Below are 21,857 nucleotides of genomic sequence, written 5' to 3' on the forward strand. Positions count from 1 at the left end.
TGGAGGGTGGCTGATGCGGTGCCATTATTTAAGCAAGGTGGTAAAGAAAAGCCAGGAAATTACAGACCGTCGAGCCTGATGTCAGTGGTGAATAAGTTGTTGGAAGGGATTCAGAGGGACAGGATTTACATGTACTTAGAAAGTCAAACACTGATTGGGAAGAGTCAATACAGCTTTGTGCATGGGAAATCATGTCTCACTAACTAGACTGAATTTTGTTGAAGAAGTGACAAGGAGACAGAGTGGTGGACGTTGTCTCTATGGACTTCAGTAAGGCTTTCAACAAGGCTCTGCATGGAAGACTGGTTAGCAAGGTTATATCACGTGTTATCCAGGGTGAGCTAGCCATTTGGATTGTGGATGACACCAAAATAGATGGAGTCGTAGACAGTGAAGAATCTCAGAGGTGTAGTAGACAGTTATCTCAGTACAATGGGATCTTGATTAGATGGGCCAATGAGTTACAAATGTACACTTGCCTTTATTGGTCAGTGCATTTAGCACTGAAATTGGAATGTCATGTTACGACTGAACAGGACATTGGTGAGGTTACTTTTAGAATTGTGTATATAGTTCTGGTCTTCCTGCAATAGGAAAGTCGTTGTTAAACTTGAGAGGGTGCAATAAAGATTTATATGAATATTGGCAGGGCTGAAGGTTTTGAATTAAAGGGAGAGACTGAATAGTCTGGGCCTTTTTGCCCTGGAGCATCAGAGGCTGAGGGGTGACCTTGTAGAGGTTTATGAAATCATGAGTGGCATGGATGGGGTGAATAGTCAAGGGCTTTTACCTAGGGTAGGGGAGTCCAAAACTTGAGGGTATAGGTTTAAGGGGAGAGGGGAAAAATTTAAAAGGGACCTAAGGGGCAACTTTTTCACACAGAAAATGTGTATGTATGAAACAAGCTGCTAGAGGTGGTGTGGAAGCCGGTACAATTTATAACATTTAAAAAGCATCAGGATGGGCATATGAATAGGAAGGATTGAGGAATATGGGCCAACTGCTGACAAATGGGACTAGGTCAAATTGGAATGTCTGGTTGACACAGATGAATTAGATTGAATGGTCTGCTTCCGTGCTCTATGACTCCAGTTAGTTTTTTTTTCCCTTTCCCAGTCACAACACAAATTTAATCCTGACTCATTTTGTTTACTCCCAACAAAGGAGATGGGTGCTTCCATTAAAAGTAGCCACTGTGATCCAGCTGTGCATGTCCAGTTGCACCTGTAACATCATGACATTGGTAAAAGGCAGCCTATCGTGTAAAGGTAGTGTGGCTCTCAAGACACTTCTCAAACAGTTGATGCATTTTTAAACAGTTGCAAACCACAATATATCTTTGGTGTATCTTAAGGCCATTATCTTTGAAAACCTGATGGACTTTAATGTCAGTGATTTGCTAAACAAAAAGCAGTAAAGTACATAGAGTTCATCAAAAGAGAGAAAAAGGTATGCACAAAATTTCAAAACACATCACTTGGAAGGGCTCTTCCTAAATGTATTTTAATTTATTTAGGCCTGGTCATCTTATTTACATTCATTTATAATTCGTGGTATGTTGCTGCTGGTTGAGAGTTGAAAGCAATGCTCCAATTTAGTACATGCACACGGTATTACACCTAACAATGGTGCTGGCCACAAACACAACCATCTTAAAGGCAATTTGCTAGATGTGCCAAGTTCAGGAAATGGGGAACAGGATGATGCAATCTACTGATTTATTGGGGCAAGTGATTGTGTTGTGGCACTGTACTGATGATAGTTTCTGCTGTCAATTTTGTTTAATGCACATTACATTCAATAACTTATCTTCCAATTTCTCTTCATACCCTCAATCTGCTAAAAGTTTTGTCCACCTTATTGCTGCAGTCATCACCAGCCTTAAATCTCAGCTCATACCATTGTTTGATCTGATATCACAATGAGAGACAGCAATCATTTCTATTTGCCAACAGTAATAGCTTATTTTTAGTGATTTGCCAGGGTTGGATAGTTTGAGCTATAGGGAGAGGCTGCATAGCCTAGGGCTGTTTTCCCTGGAGCACTGGATGCGCAGGGGTGACCTTATAGAGGTTTATAAGGTCATGAGGGACATGGATAGGTTAAATAGACAAGGTCTTTTCTCTTGGGTGGGGCAAGTCCAGAACTAGAGGGCATAGATTTCAGGTGAGAGGGGAAAGATTTAAAAGGGATCTAAGGGGCAATTTGTTCACGCAGAGGGTGGTGATGTACAGAATGAGCTGCCAGAGAAAGTAGTGGAGGCTGGTACAATTACAACATTTAAAAGGCAGCTGGATGGGTATGGGAAAGATTTAGAGGGATATGGGCCAAGTGCTGGCAAATGGGACTGGATTAATTTAGGGTATCTCATTGGCATGGACAATTAGTACAGCCTCTATGTAGATAGAGGAAAATAAATTCAAGACTAAATTTAATTTCCACCATGCCCACATCTATTTCACTCTAATTTACATTGAGACAATTGAGTGCCTCAGAGAGATGGGAAGCTCTGCTGTCAATATTATGTCAAAGCAAAACCTTATGATGATAAAATTTACAAGATGCTTACTTGTCCAGATCCTCACGTGCTACAGCCATGTGATATGCAGATTCTAAAGTTAAAACACCTTGGAATAAGTGCAGAGCAAGAGGTAGGGTTGTCTCTACATTCTCAATGGCATACAGTGCTGAACAGATACAGTCAGATGCAGCCTCATGCAGGTTTGTTGAGGTATCATCACATTGCTGAAACAAAAAGACACTGTATTAAAATTCTTAGTTTAGCTTGGGAGGAAGCAGCCAAAGATTCTATCCAGAAAACTGTGCATTTAGCCCCAAAATACTCACCAAGACCTGAAAGAGGATTAGTAGCAGTCGATTATTTGCCATGAAGTTGCTGTCCAACACACCCAAGTTAAACCAACTCCCCAAGCATCGGAACACCTTAATCAGAGTCTTCTCCTCATTGCCGCTACGTTCTGTACAGGCTGCCTGGGGAAAAATAAAAGAGGTAGACATTATGGCTTTTCTTTATACAGGGCAAGTTTTTCACAGAGTATGGTGCACATATGGAATGAACTGCTACAGGAAATGGTACAGGCAGGTACAATTACAACATTTAAAAGACATTTGGACAGGTACATGAATAGGAAAGGTTTGGAGGGATGTGAGTAAATTGGACTCGTTCAGTTTAGGAAAAATGGTTGACGTGGACAAAAGAGTCTGCTTCTCTGCTGTATGACTAAGTCTGAATCCTTGCCGGAATTACAGATTCAAAGTTGCTGCCAGCAATTTCCATACCTCAACGCAGCAATTATCTGAGTCTCAATATTTTGAACTAGGTAAGTTGATCAACCACTGCTGTAGATCATCCTATTCTCACACTCATAACTGATAAAGAACAGGAAGATTTCAAAAAACATACAATATGATGGATTCTCCAGTCCCTTCAAAAGACGAGCATACAATAATGATCCATTCCACACAACCAGTCCATGCGAGCATTTAGACACACTAGCCTTTTTGCATTCTTCCTCATCCAACAATTGATGGAACTCTCAATTCCCTTCTCCCTTGTGTTTATATCTACTTTCCCTTCAATTTGTCTATTCTGTTCACCTTAAACATTCCCTGTGCAAGCAAATCCTCATTCTTACCATTCATTGGGTAAAAGGAGGAATTTATACAGTATCTCTTAGTTTCCTTGGATTTGCCACATCATTCAGGTACATCACAATCGACCTGTATCCTACTTCCATTTATTTAAAACTTGGGAGTAATAAAACATTTACCCTTCAAGGTTCCATAATTATTAACACCTATACTTCACAAAAATCTAACATTTTCGGTTTTGAACTTTCAACTAAACCCGAGCCTCAGGGGTTTAGGGATGTGTACCCACGCATACAGAAAATCGGACTGTAACCTTTTGAAGATTGCAGCATGAGGTGTCGCAGATGCATGGCAAGTTCAGGGATTTAGCTTTTCAGGGCACAGGAGAAGGGATTTTCTGACTATGAACTATAGTCCATTGAACTATTAGTAAAAATTTTATGGTCAACTTTTTTTTTTACTCTGGATTCTTTATCCTGCAAAATAAACCCTTGCTGTTTAAAATAAACTCCTTTTGTCATCTTAAACATTTCAATTAAGACACCACCTCATCCTTTTACTTAAGAGACTGTTTTCAATTTTGATAGGATCATCTGCAAACTGGACTCGTAAGGACTTCCTAGAAATAGAGACACCACAACTGGTTTGAGCATCTCTATAATATTTAATGGTTAAGGATGTCAGACAGAAGGAACATGGGTCCAAGGTGTTGACCAAAAGTTTAGTGATCTCAAGTTTTAAGTTTTCAGTCTGGTCATTTAATACTATAGCAATTTATCAAGGCTCTAAACTCAGTAGTTCCCTCTTATCAATTCTCCAATGAGTATGGAGGTAGCTTATTGATTGGTGGGATTACTGCATGGACAGGAAAAGAGAAAAGTCCCTTCTGCTCCATGGGATGTTTCAATTCTCCCTGAACTTGCCATGCATCTGCGACACCTCATACTGCAATCTTCAAAAGATTACAGTCAGATTTTCTGTATGCGTGGCTACACATCCCTAAGCTTGCACAGCACAAGGTGCTCCTGCTAGTCAAGACCCCACAACAACTTCATTAACTGTATTTTTCCTTATTCCAACATAATATACTGTTTCACACAGCCACAGCAAAATATAATGTGTGCTTTCCTATTCAACTATCAAACAACAAATTCCACAGAGCAAAGTTAGAAATAGACCCTTTGTATAGTAAAGAGAAATATGAACTTATGAAAGGAAATGGGAGAGATAGAGAATTAATGGTAAGGAGAACATTTGAACTGTTATTTTTAAGAACAGAGTTTCTTTGAAGTTAAAAGATTCCTGCCAGATCTGGAGAACTCACTAAGTCAGTCAGACATGAGCCCTGCATACATCATTGTGAGGAAAGCCCAATACTCACCTCCAATGCCACTTCTCAAAGTAATTTTAGGACCAGGTTTAGTTTAGACAGGCAATTAAATTCAAACATATTCAAATTCAGTCACACATGCATCAAGCAAGTTTCACTGCAGCAAACCACAGGCACTGAGAACAAAGGTCAAGGGTAGTATTCTTCACAAAAACATCTCTCCAAATAATGTATCCATCCTGGCAACTGAGGGCTTAACAGCTGCTTGTTTAATCCAAAGACTGAATCATGAGCAAATATTGGAGAAGTCAGAGTTCTTCACTTTTCTTTCCCTTTTTGAGGAGATGTGACAAAGAAAGGATGTGATAATAATGATGTTAAGTCATTAAAAGTTCATCCAAAACATTGCTGCATGCACCTTAATTTTCATCAAATCCCAATTAGCCATTATCCCACACTTTAGCTCTTGATCTTGCAACACAATTTAAAGATTTTATTTTTCCTATATGCAATAGTATCTGTTGAAAGCAATTCTCTGGCAGCAAAGGCATCAGGACATGAGAGACATTACTTAAATATAAAAATATGAGAGCTAAGAAGCCTTTGTATTGGATCCAGCGTTTCTTTTGGAAAAAAATGGATGCCAAGATTAATTGCGACAGATCAGATAGTGCATAGAAACTAAACAAAGAACTTTACCTTGCAGGCTGAATCCCACAGGTGAAACAGCCCCACAAATTTGTTAGCTGATCTTAAACAGCATGCCGGCTGTGTTAGCACAACTGACCTCATTGGTCAGGTCAAGGAAGGTGAAAAAATTAGGCAAAGACAGGGTACAGCTTGGTTCTGATTTGCATTTCCATTTCTTAAAATATCCCCACCCCTTTTATAGTTGAGTAGCCTCCTGATAATCACTGTCTCTGCTTCACATGACAAGATACCAGATGAGAGGAAATGGTTAGAAGAGGAAAATGAAATGTGCGCCATCTAGTCATTTCTTCCCCACTAGGTATTAACATTATGTACATACCAGCAGTGATACCACAGTGCTCGAGGAGTACGCCAGATCCTCGATTATTTCTGTGCGGCGGTTGGCTCCTATTCGAAGAGAGCGACTATGAACCTCCTCTGGAAGGACGGTCAGGATTTCCAACAGGAAAGAAAGGGATGATGGGTCATTACTATACCTGAAATTGAATACATTATGGGTCATTGGCATACCTGTGATTAATGCAGACTGTCAGCTGATTTACCCATGCACATAGAAAACGACATGGCAGCATTTTTGCTCTAAACAAGATATGACAACTTGACCGACATTTAAATTTTTCCTTCTGAACAAAATTTGAGACCTAAACATAACCAATCAAAAGCATATTTCTCTAGTATTATCAGCATAAAAATATATTTTGCCAGTTTGATCTCATTATGACAAAAATGCATGCTTCAAAGGAACAAAGGAATTAGGAACAGGAGTAGGCAATTCTGCCCTTCGAGCCTACTCCACAATTTAACATGATCATGGTTAATCTTTTCCTGGTTTCCACTCTACTCTCCTGCATGCTCCCCATAGCCCTTTATTCCACTTTTCATCAGAAACCAATTTATTTCTTTCTTGAATCTTGATTGATTCTGCATATGGGGCACTGAGTTCCATTGATTCACAACCCTCAGAGAAATAGTTTCTCATCTCAGTTTTGAACCTACTTTCTCTTACTTTATACCTATGATAGCTTGTTCTAGACTGTCTCATAAGGGGGAGCATTTGTAAAACATCCACCTTAATCAATCCTCTTTAGCATTTTCCATACCTCAATCAGATCCTCCCTCATTCATCTCAACTGCAGCAAGTACAAGCCCAATCTATTCAACTGTTCCTCATAAGACAGCCATTTCATCCCTAGAATCAACCTTGTGAACCTCCTCTGAACGGCCTCCAGTGCCACCTCATCCTTCCTCAAGGCTGGAGACCAAAGTGGAACTCAATAAGGCCTCACCAATGCCTTATATAATTGGAACAACACTTCTTTATTTGTACAATCCAGACCTTTTGCAATAAATGCCAAGATTCAGTTTGTATTTATTGTATACCACACCTGCATATCCACTTACTGCAATTCATGCACAAGGACACCCTGATCCCTCTGCACTTAATCTGCTTCCCATTTAAATAATAAATTACCCTTATATTTCTCCAGCCAAAATGGATAAGCTTGCATTTATACACATTAAACTCCAAATGCCGGATTCTGGCCCATTTTCCTAGCCTATCAATATCCATCTGCAAATGCTTTATCTCAGCTCAAACCTGCTTTCGCACCCATTTTAGTATCATCTGTGAACTATGCAATGCTACATTCTGTCCCTGCTTGCAGATCATTTATATAAACAATAAATTGTTGAGGTCCAAGAACTGAACCCTGCTGCACTTCACTAGTTACAGTTCACATATCAGAGAAGGACCTATTTATCCCAACCCTCTACTTTCTGTCAGTCAGTCAGCCATGACATGATAGAGGAGTGCCTTATTTTGACTAGCTTATTCTCTTAATGCATATGCTCCTGGAAAATTACAGGACAGGAAGTACTGAGGTGGTGTGCAAGATGCAGAAACTGGTTACTGCTACCAACAATCTTCCTACTGAAATGCTCTGGGCTTTGGGAAGAAAACGTGAGAAACCAAAAGACCGTCCTTTGCTCACTAGTATGGAGTAGCGAGGCAGATCTTCTACATTTATAGTAACATGTCCCAGACCTATAGACACTTACTTTTCAGTTAGCATTTGCACACATCCTTTCCACGAGGCCATTTGCAAGGCAAGATCTGCAATCGCCAGTGCCAGCTAAAGAGAAGGGAGAAACAAATGGTGTTTCAGAAATTTTAACCTGCCATAAAACTCTCAGGGTGCTGCAATGTTTCCATCATCAGTTCTGATATACGTCTCTGTCCGCAGCTTAATCCAATCGTAAAGTCAACCAAAACAGCCAAGCCCAGAATGGAGAGAATTTGACAACACAATTCAACATCAAACTAAGGGTTTGTCCAAATGATTGTACAGACTCACTCTTTGCTCGAAGTAACTTGCGTTTACTGTTGAAATTACAGAGTGTTGTGAAGTTTTATTTCCTTTGCTGAAGGAAATTGAGTAGGAACTGAGGTTCCTTATTGAAATGATTCACATTGTGAGAGATACAATGGGTATACAGCGTCTGCAGTATTTCACCTTTTTGTTCAAGTTACAATAGAGTTTTTTGCTTCTGTATTAGTACTGTTATGAAGTTTTTGCATTAAGTTCCTATAAAACGTGTGGTTCAATCTGATTCTTCTTAAATCCAGCTCTTTAATTAGTGAGCGGCACGGTGGCACAGTGGTTAGCACTGCTGCCTCACAGCGCCAGAGACCCGGGTTCAATTCCCGACTCAGGCGACTGACTGTGTGGAGTTTGCACATTCTCCCCGTGTCTGCGTGGGTTTCCTCCGGGTGCTCCGGTTTCCTCCCACAATCCAAAGATGTGCAGGTCAGGTGAATTGGCCATGCTAAATTGCCCTTAGTGTTAGGTAATAAGGGGTAAATGTAGGGGTATGGGTGCGTTGCGCTTCGGCGGGTCGGTGTGGACTTGTTGGGCCGAAGGGCCTGTTTCCACACTGTAATGTAATCTAATCTAATCTAATTTTGGAGCATCTTAATACAGCTATGATTGGAGACCTTGGTTCCAGTTCCAGTGGAACAACAGGTCTCTGAGAAACACATTCAGGTCACCATGTCCATCACAATAAGAGTGAGATTCAGTTTGTTATACAGTCATAAGCAAAATGAAGTGTGATCCTTTTCTTAATCGCAGAAACTTTCACAGAATTCAGCATTACATATCTGCTTCCCACCAACCAACATCTTTGTCCAACTGTCCGTTTTTTAACTTCTCTCAATAAAAGAAAGCAAATAGAACCACATTTAAAAAGGTAGCAGCCACTTAAAAGGGGTACAGTAAGAAAATCTTCAAATTAATCTTGCAAAATTTAAATTAAAATGCGATTTTTTTGGCAGGGGGGCAGCTAAAGTGAATGCCGAGTGGAATAATATTTCTTTTCAATTTCAATTTGGGATCCATGCGCTCAAAATTCTTAATCAATACTCCTGTTTGTTTATCCTTTGGTTGCGTCTATTGACACAAAATGCATGCACACTCTGCACTTCTTAAAGTCACATGTGTGCATTTAAACATGTCCATCTTTAAACTTAGGGTGACTGTGAAGAGGAGGCCAGACAGCAAGGGGTAAAGAAGATGAGTGGAGTGATCTCTTCTTTCCCCATCACTGCCCTCCCCTGTCTCCTTAACAATTGTCCAAAGTTCAAAGCCACTTCACTTACATGCAAATGCACAAATTTAAGGAAAGCATAGAGTTCACATGGGTGTCAACAGATGAGGCCTTAACATAAACAAAGTCTAAACTGACTGAATGGATAAATGGAGGAGGAAAGTGGAACCTTACAGTGTTTTCAGATAAATGAGGAAGAAAAGCAAGCATCAGTTCTTGAGAAAGGGTGACAGCCATGAGACTGTCTAGTATTGCCGCCATTAACACTTGTACTAAAGATAACTCACCAAAAAAGTTGGAGAAGAACTTACCTGTGTAACAATTACAGGAGACACATCTTTCAAGTTTTGAATGTGGGTGAGCAGCGAGTCTCGCAGAGATGCATGCGTTTCAGGTGGAAGTTCATTAAATGATGCCTGAATTTTCATCTTCATTGTCTGTGCTGCAAAATAGCAGAGCTCCACCTCTTGTTGCAACTGCAGCAACTGATCAGCAATTTCCCAGGCATACATCTGAATGGGATGGGATGGGATGGGATGGGCGGGGGGGTGTGCGTGTGGCAAGACAGGGGGAAGGGAGAGGTCGGGATCATGGTAGGGGAAGGTCAGCGTCGAGGGGGCAGGAGAGGGTGAGAACAGAGAAATAAACAACATTTTAAATCGAGTCATTTTATTTTTGCATCGAAAAGCTCTCAATTCAGTCAGAATCCCACACCCCAATGTAGTTTCAGGTCGTAAATAAGTTCCTAAACAGCTCCTATTTTATCCCAAAAACATTTACAACAAAATAAACTGAATTCATTTGCAGAGCTCTATTTTCACAGCATATCACTTTAGGAAACCCTTTTTTGCAATTTAACAACATCTGAAGTATTGATATCAAAATTATGACATTGTGGCATTAACATATTCAAAATACAAATTGGTGTGTTACCCATGAAGGTAGAATCAAATGGAGTATAACCAAATATGCAGCACATATAAGTCATTATCCTTTGAAAACAAATCAAGGTGTCAGCACAAGATTGCCACTCAGTCTCAACCAATATTCTGATGGACCGATCATCTCACTCCAAACAAAATGTCTTGACTGATACTTTTCCTCATTACTTTCAGTAAAGTTAATATTGCTCAAACATGGCAAAAAAAATTTTGGATCTTACTGTGCAAACATTGACTGCCAAGTTTGCTACATCTATTCAATTATACACATCAAATAATACTGCATTGATTGTAAAGGCTTCTGGAAGGTCCAGAGGTTGCGAAAAACATTAAATGTTTCTGTGTTAAATTTATTCATTAAAAACCAGCACTGCATAATTATTCCAGGACTGCATTAGTACATGCATAGATAATGGCTGAACCTTCTCAAAATCAAAATAACTTCATAAGTTTTTAAATTAAGTTTTCAATATATTAGGAGGGACTGTTGGGAAATGAGAACAGAGAAACAATTTCCACTGGTTGGGAAATCTAGGACAAGAGAACACAGCTTAAAGACAAATCACAGTCAGACCACTCAGAAGTGAAGTTTAGAAACACTCTTACACAAAGGATAGAAATGTGAACCTCACTATGACAAACAACATTTGATCATAGTTTAGGAATTGACCTAGCAATCTCAAATTTAAAATTATTAAGCAAAAGGTGCAAAGGGGTGAAGGCCACCCACCAACCAGCCATAATCTCTCTGAATGCCAAAACATCCTCAATGCACTAAAGAGCCTTATGTTTCCAAGTTTCTACTAAACTGCTAAGAGGAAGCTTAACATTGGTACACATGGGGTGTGACTTTTGACCCTGTGAAATTCATTCTCTTTGCACAGATTCCTTGAGGTAATGGTCAATGCTCAAACATCTACTTCAGATATTTCCTCACTCTCCTTTAGCCATTTCCCTCTTTCCCCATACAGGGAAGATGCTTGGACTCAACATGGGATGTAGCCATGTTAGACTCAAAGTATCATTCCGTCAGATACAGGCTGGCAAAGAGCAAAGAGTTCAGTTAATTTTAAGGAGCTGCACTGCCATGCAAGATATTCAGTCTGTCGTACAACGTACTGACTGGAAGAGGTTCCCAAGTCAACTGTTCGGAAGCTGAATCAATATGCTGGATGGGATGACAATGCTCCCCAAGTCTCCCAGGAACCGAGGTGAAGATGACCACCAGCAGACTTTTGGGGTTTGCAGGATAATTTCACTCCTTTATTCTGTTGGATTCAATAGCTCTCATCACTCAATTCTTCCAACTAATCCATCTTCATTCTTTTCCACAAAATAGAAAGTACAACAAATAATAGGGAGGAGAAACAAAAACCTTCAGCTGTACTACAAACTTCGTATAACAAAGAGAGGCCTCTCCCACTCTACTCCATTTAGGACCCTCCAATGGCATAAACTTGGTATACATTCATGATAATCTGAGAATCAGAATGGAATGCCAAACAGCCACATGAAGACCAGAAGGAAACTGTAAAGGCACCTTCAAAAAGGAGAAGACTGAACTACATTTTTGGCTAAATACAGGAGGTTTACTGTAAATGGTGCTTTGTCAGAAGGACCAATCTAGGCCAACCAACTTGTAAAATCAAAGCTGCAGGTAAATATAACACACAATAGATTTGCACAAGTAGCACAATGAAATATCAATATCACAAAGTAATACCACAAAGGACATTAGGCTAACAAAACCAAAACAGTTATGAAAAAGACGTTTGAGGCAAACTAGTGATTACTGTGCCTAAGAGCCAAGCAATGAGGAGTTCAAATTCCAAGATGGTCAGTTATAAAAACAAATTGATCAGTAAAAAAACTTTTTTGCTAATGGAACCTGCTTTCCTGACCCAATTTAGAGCTCTCCCTTCATATTATGCAGTTGGCTTTTATTGCACTCAGGGCAACTGGAGGTAAATGTCACCCATACTCTTAGTGCAATTTTATTCCTGAGAATAAATATCTTAAAATTCTGACTTTACAAGGTTACAACAGAAGACATCTGTAAAATCAAAAAAGTGAAACTATCTATTTTTAACTGGCTTCTCTTCAGGACAACTTTTTAAAACTCCAAAGATGTAATAGGTGCAACACTCCAACAATATCAGAAATGAGCTGGTAGAGCTGAATGACAGGATCACAAACACATTTGCGAATATCCTTTAAATCCTGGAATGAGGAAACATGGATTGGAAAAGGTAAAACAGGTCTCCCACCACTAAGGGGGTAGATGGTAATCCTTCATATAACAGACTAGAAAGCAATTATAGCTAGAGATGAATACTAGAGATGTTAATGAAGGATATCCAAGGGCTCAGGTACCAGGTCATGCTGTGGTTAATGAAAGCTAGCATGAAGCAAACATTTTCTCCTGTTCAGAACATTATTGTCTTGTTGAAACTTGATATCAAAATGTTACTCCCTTTTAGGTTGGCTTAGCTACATGACTCAATCATTGGTTAAAAAAAAAGAACATGGTTTCAATCGTTCAGGATATTACATTGCATCCACTTTTGGGAGAATAATTGCAATCAGCTGGGTTAAACAGTATTTACCACAACCAAGTTCACACTGCAAAGCTGGGAAGATGATCATATTTAAAATCGTAGACAAGTTACAGCACAGAATGCTACTATTTGGCCCATCATGTCTGGCTCTCTATAAGGACAAACCATCTCAGGCTTTTGCCCTGTAGTCCTGCAAATTCTTCCTCTTCAGACAATGACCCAATTCTCTTAGGGAACCCAAAACTGAATCTGCCTTGACTATACACTCATGCAGCTGAAAATGTCTTACTGGAAAAGCGCAGCAGGTCAGGCAGCATCCAAGGAGCAGGAGAATCGACGTTTCGGGCATGAGCCCTTCTTCAGGAATTGGTTTCCTGAAGAAGGGCTCATGCCCGAAACGTCAATTCTCCTGGATTCCTGAATCAGGGCTCATGCCCGAAACATCGATTCTCCTGCTCCTTGGATGCTGCCTGACCTGCTGCGCATTTCCAGCAACACATTTTCAGCTCTAATCTCCAGCATCTGCAGTCCTCACTTTCTTCTATACACTCATGGAGTACACTCCAGATCCTAATTTCTTATCAGATATTTCTCATGTCACCATTACTTCCATAATTATGGGTTCATGTGCAACAAGCAGAAACTACACAGCATGCAGGGTTGATAATCAACTGATTTTATAGCAGCCATTAGAGTTAAAATCTAACTACAGGCTTCCATTTTATTGGTCCAAAATCTCTCAATAAAATGGAGAGATTGGCATAGTGAGTCACTAAAGTGCCTTTTTCATTTTGTACCCTGTCAACAACTTAAAATCTCAACACTGTTTTTGTTTCTGAAGAACAGGGTCAGGCAGACTCTTCAAAACAAAGAAAGAAAGCAAAACTGGAAGGGAATGTCAAAATGAAATTAATCACAGGGGCACTCAACATTCCAATACAATGTGTTGGATCAATCTCTTTGATACCACAACTTGTTAATTTCAATTTTCATACAGACTACAAAATTCTGTTAAAAGAAGTCCTTTGGATACCAAATGATTAATTGCTTAGTTTTCTGTTCCACACTGCCATCAACCTTCATAATCTTGCCTGCCACTTCTATATAACAATGAAAGTCTCAAGCTGCAGACAGGGAATCATATAGCTAGAAGTGAGATTTAAAAGAGGTATACAATCAGGAATAATCCTTAGCAATTAATCAATTTAATAAGGCACACTGGAATGAGTTCCAACTTACTTTACGAAAAGCAAACAAGAAAATGAACACATTCACTTATGTCACATTACACTGGAATCTGACACCTTTCCCAATCATAGAACATACCCTCCATACTCCCATACACATTACCTCTCACTCCCTAATCCAAACACTCCTCTTCAGCACTTCATTTCTCACATTCTATACCGCACACTCTCCCCATCATGGAGCACACTCTTATCACAACTCCCCATACAACACACTTTACACCTAAAAACAAAGTGGTGGAAAAAGTAAAATGTCAAGCAGCATCTGTAGAGACAAAAACTAAGTTAACATAATGTGGAGATGCCGGTGTTGGACTGGGGTGTACAAAGTTAAAAATCACAACACCAGGTTATAGTCCAGATTTAATTGGAAGCACTAGCTTTCGGAGTGCTGCTCCTTTATCAGGTGGTTGTGGAGTACACAACTGTAAGACACAGAATTTTTAGCAAAAGTTTGCAGTGTGATGTAACTGAAATTATCCATTGAAAAATACCTTGATTGTTTGTTAAGTCTCTCATCTGTTAGAATGACCATGTTAGGTTCACTTCTTTCATATGTAAATCACAAAACGTTTTTTAAAAAGTTACATTTTCAGGTTAACTTTAACAATTGGTATCAGCCCAGATAATGTGTTAGCCCCGTGTGCTGCTGTCTGTGCCATAATATTTAGACTGATTCTAATCTAAAAATGAATTAACAAAATCTTACATGGATTCATGCAGTTTTTGAGCAAATTACAATGTAACTCTGCAAGTACAAATTCATCCCATAAACGTACGTGTGTGTGGAGGGGATCGAGATTGCGAGAGTGAGTGAGTGAGTGAGTGAGTGAGTGAGTGAGTGAGTGAGTGAGTGAGTGAGTGAGAGAGAGAGAGAAGGGTCTAAGTCTGTGAAAGGGTGCATGTGGGGGTGTAGGAGTGTGTGTGTCTGTAGGAGTGTGAGAGTGCATCTGTGTGTGTGTGTGTTTGTGTATAGGAATGGCTAACACCTTCAACATATTATCTGGGCTGACATCAATTGTTAAAGTTAACCTGAGAATGTAAGTTTTCTTAAAAAAGTTGTGATTAACATAAGAAAGAAGTGAAACTAATATGGTCATTCTAACAGATGAGAGATTTAACAGACAATCAAGGTATTTTTCAATGGATAATTTCAGTTACATCACACTGTAAACGTCTGCTATAAATTCTGTGTCTTACAGTCTTCTATTCCACAACCACCTGATGAAGGAGCAGTGCTCCAAAAGCTAGTGCTTCCAATTAAACCTGTTGGACTATAACCTGGTGTTGTGTGATTTTTAAATTAACGTAAGTCCAGTATGACTCTTCTTTGGAATCTTAGGAACAGAATAAACCTTAGTCTCTTCCCAGATACAGTACTAAGCAAATAACTAGCTCTTCTTGCTGTAACAGAATAAAAATCAATTGCTCAGGCAGTAAAAGTTTGGGCAAAGCAAAGAACATCTTTTTCCCTTCCTACCTTAACTTCCATACTCTATTGGAAGTTCATAAAGTGCCAAGTCTCACTAAGTAGCACATAACACTAGCCAACTATGAAAGGCCAAGCTGAATGAATTAATGAGAATGCTGTCATAGGAAGTTCTTAACTAAGCTGAAGCGTTATTAAAACCTTGCTTAAGGCCGACAATTACAGAATGTAAATTGCAGATTTTGGTTTAATGCCAACTAAAAACTAAATTAAATATATAGAAAATATTTAGACTTTCTTACCCAACAACTGCACACAATCAGTTCTCCCACTTACCTGACCATTCTACTTTATACAAAATACAGCCCAACATTCCCTTTTGCATTATCCTGCTTTAAAACATGGGTTGGTACATAATGAGTGACATAAAATTGTGTTGTACCTTCAAACATTCCCATGGCTAGGACATTAGAAGAACACAACCACCCCCTGCACTTGCCTTTTGTATTAACCTGAAGAGGCAGATGGGACGGGTTTAACAGCTGATTTGAAATATCATACCTCCAAGAGAGCATATTGTCTCAGCACTGCACTGTCTGAAAAATGTGGAGTGGAACTTCTGACCTAACTCAAAAGGTGCTGCAAACTGATCTGGAGATAAAGACTAAAAATTTGTTTACCAAATCACACCAAACAAGGAGCTCACTATCCATCCAACACAAACACTATGCATCCAATGAGAGGGGAGCCATTAATAATAATCTAGAGTTGGACTCTAGATTATCACTGTCCATTCTTTATCTCGGTTCAACATTCCTGGAAGGTAGAGGAATCACCATTTGGTACATAGAAAGCAGTAGTTCAAGGACAAGAACACAGTACCTCATACAGAAAAACAGCAATTGTGGCCTTGTCAGTATCATACACATTAAATTCTGGCAATGTTGAAAGCCTCTGAAGCAGTCAAACAGGTTTGAAATAATCTGTAATTGATTTAATAGCCTAAATCAGTGTATGTTTCTATTCTCCATCCTTTACATCAGTATTGCAAATGAAGCTCAACAACAAATAAAATTCCTAATATGAAAATGTGGTTTGGCATAAGGATTTATTTAAACTCTTATTTTTATGCTTGGAAATGCTGCAGACTTTGCAAATGTAACCTTTCAGCAATGATTACAAAGTAGGAAATAAGCTATAAAGTAGACTGCACTGAATTTGGTAAAAAAAAAATTAAAGTCCTTTCCTTGTCAGTGGCTGAATAATTAAAATGTTTCAGGTTACTTTTGCTTTACCACTTTAAATTCTTGATATTAAAGTGAAGCCCTACTTTTCTCTCCAGCAGTTTATCATCCTCCTTCAGCATTGTATCAGATTATTATAGATTACTTTCAATTGATTTAAACCTGACTAAATATAAAAATCAAATGGAGAATACTCAATGTAAAGTTATTCTTAATTTCACTTTAACATTTCATTTAATGTTTACCTAAATATATGGAGTTAGTATCAAAGTAGAAAGTGATTTTTTTTATTGTTTTCTCTTGTCAGGTTACAACATTGAAAGGTTCGCTGACTGCATTTCACTTGGTGACAAGTTTAGATAAATATCTAACTAAGAAGTCGCTGAGATGAAGGCAGAGCTGATTGGCTCCGCCAACACAAGGATATGTCAGTGACAAGTTTCCATTCTGGATTCACTGAGCTGGTTTTTATCTGAAATCCTTGGGTTAAAGTGAAGCAATTTTGAATTTCACAAACTTTTCTATCTCATGACTCCAAGCTTTCCCCACACCCCATCGATGTTTATTTCCTGCTTCTCCTCTGCCAGTGACCATTGCCGACTCAGCCTCTTCTCCAGAGCAGGCCCCAAGTTGAAGCCTGGAACTCGATTTTCACGCTACTCTCCCTTACCGATCTCTGGAACTCGCCGAGCCAGACGGAAGCGCGCTCCTTGCCGGCCGGGTCCGGGTCATGGTAAAGTGCCTTGACGGCCTGGTAGACGACGGTGAGCGAGGGCCTGTCCCCAGCCATGGCGCCTGGAACCCCCCGGCACCGAGCGTTTGGGGCGGTGGTACTTAATGCCGTTCGATACTTGCCCAACACCGCTCCCCCGGCTCTTTGAATTAAAACCGTTAGTAAATTCTTCGCTAGTTTTAAATCTCCTCACAATCTCGCACCGCCGCCGCCATTGAGCCCGCACCGGAAGTCGGCATCACACAACAAGCGCTCCGACTGGAATATCACCCCCAACTCCGCCTCTCGGGTTCCGCAAAGGGAGGAAGCTGTCAGGTCGGAAAACATATCTCGATACACTTCGAGCCTGGACCCTATCTTTGACTCGTCTCTGTTTTCCATTCCAGAGCGGTCATGCTATTTTTCAGTAACACCCAGACTTACAAAGTGCAACTCGATAGAATATAATGCTCACTTAACTTGGAGAGAGAGAGAAAAAAATCAATATTATTCCTCTGAATGAGCTGCCGACCCGTGACCAAACAGTCACGAGACACTCGAGTGATGCCAGCATCCCAGATATAATAATATAAGCAGGAAAGGGGATGCCGAAAAAATAACGTTTGTACTAATTTCAACTTTATAACGAAGAAGTTTAGACCAAAGATCTTATAATCTGAAAATTAGGGCTCGGTCTTCCAAGGAAATATTTTTCCACATAAGTAAAACGTAAAAATTTGGAACTGTTTCTCCTTATCCGACAGAAAAATATTTGCTGAGACTGGGTGTCAATTGAAAATGCCTAAACTGAAACAATTGATTTTGTTGGTTAAGGATTCTGAACCCAAGATTTATTTACATGATGTTATAAATAGCTACATGACTTAGGTTAGGTGAAGATATCAGTCTAGAATTAGCATGTGAAGAGAGAGGTCTTGGATGCTGAACTAGAGAATTGTATTTGATAACCTACTATGTACAGATATAAGTAAAGGAGTCTTAAGTTAGAGATAAGCAGCAAGTAACAGCAGGGACAGTGTATGTGGGTACACCAACAGTCTGGGTGGCACAGTCTTTGCCACTGCTGTCCCACAGTGCCAGACACCCAGGTTTGATTCCGGCCTTGGATAACTGTGTTTGCACGTTCTCCCTGTGTCTGCACAGGTTTCTATCAGGTGCTCTGCTTTTCTTCCACAGCCCAAAGACTTTTGAAATGCTGCATACAATTCTGGTTGCCCATCTATAGGAAGGATGTTGTTGAACTTGAGAGGATGCAGAAAACATTTACAAGAATTTTGCCGAGACTGGAGGGTTTGAGTTACAAGGATAGGCTTGGCCTTTTTCCCCCAGAGCATCGGAGGCTGAGGGGTGACCTTATGGAGATTTATAAAATCATGGGGCATGGATGGGGTGAATAGCTAAAATCTTTTTATTAGGATGGGGGAGTCCTAAAGTAGAGGCATAGATTTAAGGTGAGAGAAGAATGATTTGAAAAGGACCTTAGGGGTAACATTTCACATTGAAGCTGATGCAAGTATGGAACAAGCTGCCACGGGATGTTGTGGAGGCGGGTACAATTAACACATTGTTGTATGGTGGTTTAGTGGTTAGCTCAGCTGCCTCACTGCACCAATTTAATTTCACACTGAGGCAACAGTCTTTGTGGACTTTGCACATTCTCTCCATTTCTGCATGGGTTTTCTCCAGGTGCTCCAGTTTCCTCCCACAGCCCAAGGATGTGCAGGTTTAGTGGATTGGCCATGATAAATTGCCATAGTGTCCAGAAATGTGCAGGCCACATGGATTAGCCATGGGAAACATAAGGTCACAGGGATAGGGTAGAGGCGTGGATCTGAGTGGGATGCTGTTTGGAGATCGGCATGGACATGATGAGCCAAATGGCCTGCTTTCACACTGTAGGGATTCTATGATTTAAAATGCATCTGGATGGGTATATGAATAAGAAAGGTTTAGAGGTTTGTGGGCTAAATACTGGCAAATGCGACTACGTCATCTTGGGATGTCTGCTTGGCATTGACAAGTTAGACTGAAGGGTCTGTTTCTGTGTTGAATGATTCTATATGCAGTTTAGGTAGATTGGCCATGCCAAATTACCATAATGTCCAGGAATGTGTCGGCTAGGTGAATTAGCATGGACCTAATGAACCAAATGGCCTGCTTTCACACTGTAGTTACAGGGATAGGATGGACGATATGTCTGGGTGGGATGCTCATTGGAGGGTTGGTCTCCATCTGCACTGTACGGATTCTATAAGATACTCCAGATCTGAATCTCAATATACTGGTTGTGGCACTGGTTTAAAGCACAAGATAAAGCAGTAGAGTGGAGTGAAAATGCAGTTCAGCAATGACCTAATTGAATGACAGAATAGACTTATAGCACTGAATTGCCTCCTCCATGTCACATCCATCACAGTTTTGAAGACTGTAAATTCAAACCACACTCCAAGACATCAGTAAATAATCTGGATTTTTTTTATCTTTAAGTCAAAACAAACATTTGTTGCCCATCTCTCATGACAACAGTTAAGACTCAATCACATGAGGTCTGGAGTCACATGGTCAGACCAGGTAAGGACAACCTATTTCCTTCAACAGCAGTTGTTTTTATGACAACTAATGATGGTTTCAGGGTCATGGTCATGATCACTGAGACTAGCTTATCATTCCAGTATTCATAGCTGCCATGACAGGATATGTACCCATGTCTCGGAATGGTAACCTAAGTCTAGGTTGATAGTCCCATGACATAAGTGTTACAACCACTAAGTCGACTTGCTATTGTTCATGGGTCTCCATTTACATAACAAATTAAGATATAATTTCAAGGAAAGTTATGAGACTAGTCACAGTCAAGTACAAACTACAAAAGGAAGTGGAAGAGAATATTTAGCAATGTTGTTATGAAAACCAAAGGGAATTGGAATACTTTGTTGAGGAGGGATTATACAGAACCTTAGTCTAATTTCATCCAGAGTCCTGTATTTAATTTTGATTATTAAATCCCAGGAATGATATGTTGGCATTTGAGGGTATAATGCAGAGTTAGCAGAATAAACCGTTGATTACTTGGAAGCACTCTTGCTTTTGATTTGCAAAGTTATACGTTTAAACTTCACATGAGAAACTAGAGCACAAAAAATTTAGCCTGACACCCAGCGTTGTACCGAGTGTGTGTTGCTCTGTCAAAACTAGTAGATGAACTGAGGTCTTCCCTGCTTTCGCATGCATTATCACATTGTCATTTGTGGGATCATACACTCAAATTTGCTGCAATGTTCCCTATATTGTGTAGGTTTTTATTCCCACTTTCCCTAGTCTGTTGGGATTACTCTGGATATTAATAATCTGAGATATTCTAACAATGGAATATACCCAATGTTCTTTATTAAAGCACACTGTATAAAAAACTGCAAATATCTTACTCATACAATGCTTACAATATTAAGTAACCTTATTATGTTGACATGTCCTCAGATCAAACCAAACAGGTTGTCAGCAAGCTCCGTTTCTACCCTTAAGCACTGATCAGATGACTTCTTGAGCTTTCTAGTAATGATCTGATGCAAACTTTTTTTATACTCTCCCATTCAAAGAAGCTATCTGTTCAAATCTTGACACTATCCAGTCTCCAGCAAATGATCAGTTTGACCACTGGCAAACATCACAAATGTGTCATCTGCTATGGTAAATTTGATTAATTGCTCATTAAGACTTGCTTAGGTCTCCCTGGAAAGAGGCTTATCTCTTGGACTTAACAAACTTTGACCTCAGCTTTACCTTACTTTTGCTGTCACTATCATTGTGTCACCCAAACAACCGTATGAAACTTACACACACACAATTCTATGACAATCACAAATTCTGCTGATAAATAGTCCTCATTATCGAATCTGATTCACTGTGTCTGCTTTAAACAGAATTTCTGCTTTACCAGATTTACTGTGGCAATTCAGTTCATTATTGTTGAGTTACAACACTCAATAAAACAAACCACACATTGCTACAGCAAATCACAGAAACACAATAAAATCAGTGATCATTCTAATCATTAGATCATCACCATACTTCACGTGTTTTCTGCCTCATTTCATTTCATACAGTCATAGAGATGTACAGCATGGAAACAGTTCCTTAGGTCCAACCCGTCCATGCCAACCAGATATCCCAACCTAATCTAGTCGCACCTGCCAGGACCCGGCCCATATCCCTCCAAACCCTTCCTATTCATATACCCATCCAAATGCATCTTAAATGTTGCAATTGTACCAGCCTCCACCACTTCCTCTGGCAGCTCATTCCATACACGTACCATCCTCGGTGTGAAAAAGTTGCCCCTTAGGTCTCTTTTATATCTTTCCCCTCTCACCCTAAACCTATGCCCTCTAGTTCTGGACTCCCCGACTGCAGGAAAAAGACTTTGCCTATTTATCCTATCCATGCCCC

General features: G+C 39.8%; 1 protein-coding gene across 1 annotated transcript in view; it reads right to left on the reverse strand.

Moving 5' to 3' along the window:
- tnpo3 (transportin 3) overlaps window positions 1-17,640 on the reverse strand; it is a 73,047-nt gene extending 55,407 nt beyond the window's left edge. The window contains exons 1-6 of the mRNA XM_043713950.1: window positions 17,349-17,640; window positions 9,571-9,771; window positions 7,712-7,785; window positions 5,973-6,129; window positions 2,848-2,991; window positions 2,570-2,745 (exon numbers count right to left, since the gene is read on the reverse strand). Of these exons, the coding sequence (XP_043569885.1) occupies window positions 2,570-2,745; window positions 2,848-2,991; window positions 5,973-6,129; window positions 7,712-7,785; window positions 9,571-9,771; window positions 17,349-17,468 (872 nt within the window). The 5' untranslated portion in view covers window positions 17,469-17,640. The remainder of the gene's footprint in view (window positions 1-2,569; window positions 2,746-2,847; window positions 2,992-5,972; window positions 6,130-7,711; window positions 7,786-9,570; window positions 9,772-17,348) is intronic.
- Between the last annotated feature and the right edge of the window lie 4,217 nt (window positions 17,641-21,857).

Source organism: Chiloscyllium plagiosum, chromosome 23 (genome assembly GCF_004010195.1).
Source record: "Chiloscyllium plagiosum isolate BGI_BamShark_2017 chromosome 23, ASM401019v2, whole genome shotgun sequence".
In the NCBI taxonomy this organism is placed as follows: Eukaryota; Metazoa; Chordata; class Chondrichthyes; order Orectolobiformes; family Hemiscylliidae; genus Chiloscyllium; species Chiloscyllium plagiosum.